The sequence below is a fragment of the Fukomys damarensis genome, unplaced genomic scaffold, assembly GCF_012274545.1.
Source record: "Fukomys damarensis isolate Sample0158 unplaced genomic scaffold, DMR_v1.0_HiC HiC_scaffold_16, whole genome shotgun sequence".
Classification (NCBI taxonomy): Eukaryota; Metazoa; Chordata; class Mammalia; order Rodentia; family Bathyergidae; genus Fukomys; species Fukomys damarensis.
Window position 1 is genome coordinate 114,441,202 of NW_022900928.1, and position 10,477 is coordinate 114,451,678.

The following is a 10,477-nucleotide window of genomic DNA, read 5'->3' on the forward strand; positions in this document are numbered from 1 at the left end:
AAATCACCTCTACCTTCCAGCCCATTTCCTTCTCCCTCCTCCCGGTCAAATCACACATATCCTTCTTTCCCTGTAGGATTTTTCTATCTATAAGGGATAATCTGATCAATTAACTCAAGTCAATGTGTTAATTGCTGACACTAATTTAATATTACCCCAGCATGCCAGCAGATACTTCTAATGCCTCAAACAAAGGAGAAAATAATGTAGCTACCATTACACAGTGCCAGGGCCTGATTGTTCTAGCCTTTGTCTGCAATCTCAGAAGCCCTACATCTATCAAGGCAGGTCCTACTTCAGCCTTAGGTGTTTTGTGGACCAATCATGTAGGTGACATTGGTCCAGTTTACAGAATCAAGATATTTACCTAACAGATATTGAGAGGGGAGGGTGGAGGGAGGGAGAGAAATGAATATGCTCCAGGTGCTTCCCTTGATTTAAAATAAATATCAAAATCTTTAACATGACCAAGGTCCAGAATCTTGAGCCCTAGCCTAGTGATATGCTCATAAACATTTAACAACTGCCTTGGGATCAGGGAGTATGAGGCGAGGCTAAAGCCTTGATTTGTACTATTTTCTGACTTTGGTGCCATAAATACACCCACCATATATGCACCCACCAAAATAATGTCAATGAATATATAAAATTCCTGAATATTTAACACTTTGCTCTTGCAGGCCAATATTGAGGTACAGACCTCAACAAACCATTGCTCTGACCACTCGAACCCTATTACCCCTTTTTACCTCCTTAAAAGGTCAGGTGACATATCCTTTTACTGAGCACCTTCCAAATACACACTGAAGTAGATCTGCTTGTTTGTTACAACCTGTAACACTGTGATATTCTTCTTCAGAGCATTTACTTCTAGTTCTACAGTTATTCCTTAATATAATCAGGCTGTATTTAACATTACCAGCAAAGGAGAAGATCAATGTGGCCATCAGCTTTCTTTGCTGTATAGTTTCTATGCAGCACCCTTTCATGAAGGAAATTTCAGAGCTCACCAAGGAGAAAACTTGAGGGGCTGAGTGAATGTGCTCAATTCTTACAACCAAAGATATGACAGCAATGCTTCTGTTTTCTGCTAGTTTCTTAAAATCCTAGATTATTGAAACTGGAAGAAAACTATTCCAAATGCTGCATCTCTGAGCATTAGATATTCTATCAGGTGCTTTATGGTTCCTCAGCGAAGTTGAAGTGGGAGTGTGGAAGGAGATGCTATTGAAAAGTTAGAGCTCTGGGCTTCCCATATCAGCCTCTCCATAGTGTCTCTGCATTTACATATTTCCTATGTTGCTCTTCCTTAAAAGATTCCTTTTGAATGCTTTCTACAGTGGAAAAGAGTTTTTGCAAACCACTTTTTATTTATAGATGTGCAAAACCAAGTGCTCAAGAGAAATACAGAATAACCCAAATCATTTGTGTTTCATTAGGAAATATTTTCCATGCTCCGTTTTCCCTCTTTCCCCCTAGTTCCAACTCTCAGTGTTTAAAATTTTCATTTTTCAAAACTAAGAATATTATCCTAGAGCAAATCACACAGGGACCCCAAAGTATTGGTATAAAGTCACATATATAATCAGTCACACAACCAAATTTTGAACCAGGTCTCCCAAGCCACAGGCCACTTGCGTTATGCTTTTAGGTTGTTTATGTCCCATACCCTGAGAACTTCTCTGTTGCCACGTGGGAAGCCTGAATGCCTGAAAATCTTCTGTGTGAGAAGTTTCATTTAGTTTTTAAATAAATTGTGCTTCCTGAAGACTACGTGAACATATAATATAAACTAATATCTATATAAAGAGCTAGAAAAAAGCAGTCTCACTTCTTTTGTGCCATATACATCCCTTAACCTCAGCATGCATCTTCAGTACTAAAACTAACTAAACTTCTAAATATCTGATCAGAAGCTCAGGATCTCAAAAAGAAGCCAAGCAATAACTTCTAGAATGCTACCTCTTTTCTTAGTCAGCGAGAAGCCCCACTATAGGTCACAGAAATTTGAATTCATATCCTATTAATGCTGTGACATGTCCACTATATGTGATGTGATTTCAGGCAAGTTATTTTCTATCTGTGAGTCTCAGTGTCCTGAAGGAAAGAATACACACTTTCTATGGTTTGTTGTCAACATATTCCTGGCACGAAGTAATTGCTCAAGATATTTTCCCTACATTTTTTGATTCATTATGAAATATTGCTATATTTACAAGGTACCATCAAACTACACAGTGAATATTTACATTTTTAAAATTTATTATAACAAAAGACACTTTGCCTTTAACCCCCCTCAAAATTCCCCACCTCACTTCAAAAACCCTTATTCATCATTCTTGCTACTTTCTGAAACAATTCTAGAAGTCTCTTTCATAAGTGTCTTTAGTTGCCCTGTCATGGCTGTCTTGATGTCCTGAATTAATTCAAATTATTTACCTATCATGGTCATTTTGACTTCAGGGAAGAGCCAGAAGTCACATGGTACCAGATCCAAAGAATAAGAGATGAGGACACACAAAAATGCTTTATTTGATAGGAATGGCAATAATGTTTAATCAAATGTGGAGTGATCACAAAATACAGAGAATGTTTAAATAAAAATATTTATTTTAGTAAGAGATACACTGCCAATCATCCCCTTCAAAACGATTCCCCTCACTTTGAACACATTTATGCCATCATTCTTGGTAATATGCCTCTTACTGTCATAGGGTCTTTTTTAATTTAAAAATTTCCTTCTTTTTAGATCACCTCTTATAGATTATTAGGACTAAGCTTAATAAATGAGGCCTAATATACAGGTGCAGGAAAGAAGTTTGTTTCCAGTGTATAACAAATTAGTTCTTTCTACTTTGTTCAGGTAAACAAACACATACTGAGTTCTTAGAATTTCCCACATATAGTATTAGCCCTGGACCCTAAGAAATATCAGATATTCAGTTCTGCCCTCAAGAAATTAATTGTGTAAATTGCACCTTCCAGATAAGACATCATAGATCATTTTGTTGTAGTTTTGTTTGTGGTGCTGGAGATTGAATCCAGGACCTCATGCATGCTAAGTACATTCAGTGCCCTTGAGCTACTACATGCCCAGATTCGTACAAAATTCTTAAAATCTCTGAGAGAGAGATATCTCACCACATTGTCAGCAACTTTCATATCTGATTCTCAGTTCTCTGAGCAGTGTGTGTGTGTGTGTGTGTGTGTGTGTGTGTGTGTGTGTGTTTCAATACACTGAAAATCAATGTATCTTCATGTCCTTTTATTCTCTGCCCCAGAAGAAATCATGAATGGTTGGTCACCGTTCTTCATATAAAAAGCCTTCATTCTCTGAGAGTTATTGAGTTACTGCTCTATCTTCTCTTTCTAGATTAAATAATTCCAATCCCTTTACCATTTTCTCAGAGGTCCTATTGCCTAACTTCAGTTTAATAATTTTTATTGTTCCCTTCTGAAGTTAATCAAAGTCTCCCACATTAAAATATGTTGCTTTGCCATTGAATTCTCTCTTTTAAGCAACTCACCCCATTCATAGGCCAAGACAAAAAGGAGAGCAGCCCCAAGATAAAAAGAGAGATGGTACTAGAAGGATAGGTTTCCTGTGTAAGAACTCTTGTGGAACACTCACATCTCAAAGCAAATTAGCATTTACTGTCACCACTATTAAGCAGGAAGTGCTAAAATCAGAACAGTTTTTAAATAGTGCCAACCATTCCACTTGACAATTATCTAAATTACATTTAAGTAGATAAGACTATTAACAGCAAACTTGAGACTTGCTGTAGTTACACCTGAGATTCTCAGAAGGGCATCAATAAAATAACTTTAACACTGAAGTTAATAAGATCAAACAAGAATTTTTGGTTCTGTAAAATACCTCTGGTCTTGATGTTAAAAGTTGAGAGCTTGCTATGTTATTTACAAGCAGGTCCTTAAGTCAGTTCTGACACATGCAAGGGATCTTTCTTTGTGTTCTATCCATCAATATAATTAATATTTCCTGGGCTGAAAGTGCAACAAATTCCAAATGACTTTTAAAAAATGATAGAGGTTAAGCAAATGCATACTGATCATAGCATGATACTATCATATGTAGAAAGAAACAAATATGAATACCAGAGCTCTGCTACAATATCCTTTCAAGACACACAGTGATTGAAATCTCTTTTCATGTTTCTCCCTTCCATTTACTATTATTATACCATTGAAACTAATCACACTATGAGCACACAGCATATTTACATACAGAGAGAGAGAGAGAGAGAGAGAGAGAGAGAGAGGTTCTTCTCTCAAATTTCCAATTCCTCTAAAAGAAGCAGTGAAAACTCTTACTGGATCTTATTCTTACTGTTTCAGGAAATTCTTCATTTTGAAACCATTATTTAGAGAAACAAATATTTTCTTTCCTCATCCAGGAAAGCTAAAAGTATAGAATTGGAGTGAAAAGGTTTGGTTTAGGGGAGGAGGTAGAGAAAGGAACAAAGCACACTGATAGTGAGAGTATCTAGTTCCATTCTGAGGCTGCTGTGACTCTGGAAAGATTCTGCTTTGCCTAAACTCTCTGGATGAGAGATGTCTGTCAACAAGCATAGGCAAACCAGCTACATTCTAGAAAAGACTTCTCGTTAACTTCTCTAAAGACTCCCTCAGCTCTGGGGTTAGAATAAATTCCTGGTTTGGTGTTGAATTTTCCCAGAGATGTATAGTCACAAAGACGATCCAACCTATCAAACAATGACTTAAATCTCCAGCCTTATGGAATTAATGTTGTAATCCTTAAATAACTAGCAATTAGCATAATAAAAAACATTTCATATGATCAGAAAAAGATTACTCATCTGGGCAAAGGCAGATAGTTCACTAGCTGTTTAACCACAGACTTGACTCAGTACATCCCTCTGACTCTTGATGGTTGTACATGGTCAGGCACAGACCCAAGATATTTACACTGTAGAGTGAGGGAAAGGCATAGGAACACCAACACCACTGGTAAATGCATTCACAATTGAATTCTGAGAGTTCTAAAACAAGGGACAGTTAGAGCCATAGTTATTAACAGATTTGTGTTGATAAATATACTTTGACTTCATAGTTATCATTTTTTAATAAAAGTTAGCCTCCACTAATGAAATTGTAAACAGCCTTTGATTTAATTTATTTGGTGGTAAAGAGAGTCTTATAAATTCTCCTTATGTGGCAAGAAAGTGAAAGTGGGTGCTGCCATATTGTTTTGTAATGTTTATCGCATGTGGGCAGAAATACTAGATTAATAAATCACTAATAGACATAACTCAATGCTTCCTCTCTTTGCTCAAATGTGTATGTACTTTGGAGTCAATATGAAATTATTTTTAGAAACCAGCAATTTGTACCACCACACTATTATTCCTTTGAATATTGAAGTGTAATTTTTTATTGCATTTGAATTTGGGAAATGATATCTACTAATATTGAATAGTAACATTGCTATAGGCAATATAAATACCAGAAAGAGGGTGAGTAGCCTTCTACATCAGGAGGGTTTAAAGCAAAAAGAATGGAAAGAAAGAAAGAAGGAAAGAAAGAAAGAAAGAAAGAAAGAAAGAAAGAAAGAAAGAAAGAAAGAAAGAAAGAAAGAAGGAAGGAAGAGAGAAAGAGAGAGAGGAGGGCAGATAAGTAAAAACAGATTGGTGAATTTTTTAAATGTCCATCTATAATGAATAAATAACATTTGCAGCAAAGCTTCTCTTTATGTGAGAAAATAAAATAAAATTCCTGCTGACTTTCAAAACCCAACCATTTGGGTCATTCTTTTTTTTAAAAAAAGCCAACAGATTAAAAGTACTCCATTTATAAAAATCAAATGAACCTCTAACAAAGCTTGTTTGGGGACATGAATAAATCATCCAGGCATGAATTATTCATTGTTATCAAGAAACAAGCTGGTGATTCCAGGAACTGGGCTCAGAGGTGCTGGATCTGGGGAATGAATGAGTTTGTTTTCTCTCACCAACCCTGCAAGGGAGAGGACCAGCCATGGGGACCACTACAAGATTCAGAGCTTGCCAATCATCCACTCATATTTCAGGGTACATTCTGGCAGCCTTTCCACCTCGGACAACAAAACAAATACAATTTAATCTTTAGAACTTTCATTTAGAAAATTGCACATATTAAGTAAGCAGTCAATGAGATTCTTTAACATTGTCACCTTTTGAAATATATATATATATATGTAATATACATGAGAAACATGAGGTGTGTGCAAAGGGTAGTAGGGTTGAGAGTTTGAATTTAATGGGGCTGGCTAGAAAGATCCTTGATGATGAGCATAGCTGACCTATTCACTCATGGCTTATGGGTGGGATTATTCTTTGGGGGAGGGACATGGGAGGGAGAACAGGGAGCTTCCTAGATTTAATCCACTAATCAATGCATGTGTGTGTTCCAGGTCCAAACTGCTTTGCAGGAACTACAATAATTCCGGCTGGCATTGAAGTGAAAGTGGACGAATGTAACATCTGTCACTGTCACAACGGGGACTGGTGGAAGCCCGCTCAGTGTTCAAAGCGTGAATGCCAAGGCAAGCAGACTGTGTAGGACAAATTCCCAACCAATGACAAGTTCTTAGGAGAGGCTTCTACACTGCACATGTTTAACACAAAACAAAACAAAAAACAAACTCCTGCCAGCTACAACAGGGTCACCAGCAAAAACCTTTTAGGGTTGACAAAAGTGAATATTTTACTAAGAGAAAATTTCTCTCCTTTTCTCTTGCTATATAAAATACATATAGTATATATCTATCTACACCACTTTTGTAATTACCAATTCTTGATGGTGACTTGATGACTGGATTTCTGGAACAAAAGAAAGAAATAGCCTTGCACGGGCTCCTTTCCTGGTGATGCCTCTCACCTACCAGCCTGCCATCCTCCAAATTATTCCATTTGCCTCTTCTGTACATCCCACCTGGCATTCTTCTCTTGAAGTATTTTTCTTTTCACCTTTGGAGCCTAAATGGCCAGATTTGACTGCACAGTAAATTCTGAGTTGTGTTTAAAAAAGGGTTGGGTAAAGAAACATCAGTGGGAAGGATCTTTCCTCAGCAGGAAAACACAAGAGCATCCAGCCAATCGCTCCCCTGAAATGAATTATTCTCTGTAAGCTAAGAAAAGAGGGGCAAACACATAGATAGACCCTCTGCTGGGCTGGATCAGAAACAATACTTTGTCCATTGCATGGGGGTTCTTGATTTGATTCTTACAAGCCACACATTTCCCACACAAAACCTTGAAACTGCCAATCAAATTGACTAGGTGAAGAAAACCATGAGCTTGACTACAGAATCTAGAGAGAGACCAGTATTTGAAATAGTAGCATTCAACACCACTACTTTTCATGATGCTGAACTTGTGTTTGGTTTATAACTAAACACACTGTAAGTCCACTCTGTCACCAGGCAATATAAATACCAGAACCAGGGTGAGTAGCCCCACTGTGAATTTGAATACTTTTCAACACTTCTGACTTTCAAGTTCCAATTTGACTGAAAGCCAGTAGTACATAGAGCGGTTTTTATGGTTCGGGACTATGTTTGCCATGTTACAGTAACAATCACTCAGCCCTAAGTCTAAAATCCAGATTCAGGACACTCTTTCCACCTCAAGTGCTGATTTCAACTAAAGATTAGGGTAGAGTGAATCTTGCACAATACAGTTCCATTTGTTGAACATTTTCTAAATGTATATATTAGATACTAAACTACTAAAGTGAACCTTTGAAGAGTCTCAAGGTTGCCCTGGTAATGCTGCTAGTATAGTAACAGAAAAAAAAATACACAGGGTATCTGATGCCACCTCGATTCAAGTGTAAAATTCACAATTCTGAGACCACATGGCCTAGTTAGTCGCTTATTTCACTCTCCCTGTCCTAAAAACCCTGGTGCAGATCCAACAGGGTCCTTGAGGATACTTTAAGGTTGTCTTCATTATCAGTGTTCTTTCTCTTTCTGGTCTCACCCCAACCTGGTCTTTGCCAGGGCTCCTGTGGAGTTCTGTGTTCTTAAAGCATGGTGTGTCACCCTTAGTGAGATTGACATTTGGCACCAGATCATCCATTTGTTGGGGAGGGGGAAATCTTACACATTTTTAGGATGTGCAGCAGGATCCTAGCTTCTACCCACGAGGTACCACTAGCAATTCCCATTATGGCAACCAAATGTCTCCAGATAGTGCCAAATGTCCTCAAAGGATAGGACTAGGCACAAAACTTCACCTGGTTGAGAAGCACTGATCTAGAATAGTCACAGAGTACTTTCCACCAGGGTGACATACTGGGCAAACTCTGCCTTCATATGTGGCTTTGATAAACCCTGGAGTCCTTCAGGCCACACACAAACAGCAGCCCTGAAAGTCAATCTCCCCCATAGGGAGGGATGCTTCTAACACTATAGGTCCATCCTCAGAACTCCAGTTTCTAGTCTCAAGAACTGGTTTTTCACTTAAAATTATCAACCTCTCCTCCCCAGAAATGTCTCCTGCCATCAAGAAAGAGTTGTCATTTCCAAAATTAATGTGTTGACACTTTTTTGCACACTGTGCTTGTTATGATACAAATAGCCATGCCGGTGCCACCGTGAGGAAGAACATCCTGCCGCCTTCCCTTAGAACACCAATTCGCTGCAAGGTTGGTGCCTTTCGGTTGCCACCATGGATACATCATATAGACAGTCATGAATCATTCATGAACAGTTCTGCATGATTTATGCCTGCACTCAAAAGTAAAGGCATTCCACACTTCAGCTTGTGTCTAGACAGAGACGTATTATAGAACTTTCTTTGCCCTGAGGTTGCCTGTTACCAGCTTCAAAAATCCACACTCTTGGAAAGAAATAATAATAATAATAATTAATGACAGGAATAAGGTTTGAAACTCAGAAAATATCATTAATAGAGCCATGTAGCATAGTACCTTATCTATTATTCAGGAGTTACTGTGTCCTTTCTAGAAAACAAAAAGAAAGTGCAACTGGCAAGAGGTACAGAAATCTTGCATCAAAGTCTTTGCACAGTGGTAGTTACAGCAAGAATTTACTGGAATGGAGAATAACATCCATCAAGACACACTCTTCAGAGAGTTTACAGGAAGTAACTGCTCAGTGGCCTCTGTTACCAGCTAGAGAGAGGGAGTTTTATTGTTGTTCTTCTTAGGTTTGGGATTTTTTGTTTTGTTTTTTATTTTTACTACAAGTGTTTCCTTTAAGACTTTGTAGCACTGACATTTTTCCCCCTTTAGGGAGAGATGAACCTATACTGTGACAGAATTTCTCATAAACCAATAAACATTTTACAACTTCCTTCTACCCAGGTCATTGAGAAATTCTTTCCAAACTATGAACAACAGAGTTCTGGTCTCATCTGCTATATTTTCCTTTGAAGGCTTTGTTTGCAGCCATCCTGTCACCCCTGTATTTTCATTTCTTCTCTGCCTTTGGTTCTCCACTTTAACTACAGCTATGTTTAAATAAGGGATCAACATCCTGTTTGTCAGCTGATGCCTATTAAAAAATGATTCAGTTTAAATCTTTGAAAAATGGTGTGCCTGAAAACTAGTGAGAAAAAAAACCTAAACACTAAACTGTAAAAAGGGGACTCTAGCAACAATATTTGATGTGTAAAAGAATATATTATTAAAAAATTATTTTGTTAAATATAAAGTGTGTTAACCGGAGAACATTGTTTGTGGCATATTTTTCTTCCCAAAATTTCTCTTCTTCCCACCCTTATTATGGAGAGACTAACTTTTGGTGTCTTCTGTCATCTGAAATTACAGGTATCATTGCAGCTTTACCCAATGAGAATTAAGCACTAGTTTTAGGATTTGTGCATATTTTCATTTTCTCAGGCAAGGCTGACTCAGGGATTAGAGAAGAACTCAAATAAACAAGCAACAAAAGTGAGAATTACAGGAAAAAATCTTTCCTGACACCATGTACATACTCAGTACTAATGAAAACCTATAATTATTGAGTGTTCTCCCTCGTCAGCAGTTGGACTAAGCTCTGAACCCATAGAATCATGTTCAATCCACACTGCGTCCTACGAGAGAGGAACTCATATTGGCTCTACTTTGCTCTGGAGAAAATCACAACATGGAGAGGTTAAGTGCTCTGTTCAAGTGCATGGGTTATGGAGTGGCAAAGCAGGAATTTCTTATAAAAGTTTTAATGCATAAAAAGCAAGAAAACGGTGTAAGAATCCTCCATTTACCCATTGCTCAGATTCAATAGTCATCAACATCTCGCATAATACTTCATTTATTCTTTCCTTCCCTTTTCTTTAAAACAAATATCAAGTATCATATTATTTTATCCCTGCAACTGGTAGTAACCATCTTTTTTTTAAAGTGATATTTTTGTACAAAACCATACTGTTATATACCACCAAACCTAATGAAATTAATAATTCCTTAATATCATCTAATAACTAATCCA

At 37.5% G+C, this 10,477-nt stretch overlaps 1 protein-coding gene across 1 annotated transcript in view; it reads left to right on the forward strand.

The window, feature by feature from the left end:
* Positions 1 to 9,706, forward strand: part of Vwc2l (von Willebrand factor C domain containing 2 like) — a 149,281-nt gene extending 139,575 nt beyond the window's left edge. Inside the window, exon 4 of the mRNA XM_010616031.2 lies at positions 6,434 to 9,706. Within this exon, the coding sequence (XP_010614333.1) occupies positions 6,434 to 6,582 (149 nt within the window). The 3' untranslated portion in view covers positions 6,583 to 9,706. The remainder of the gene's footprint in view (positions 1 to 6,433) is intronic.
* Positions 9,707 to 10,477: the final 771 nt, after the last annotated feature.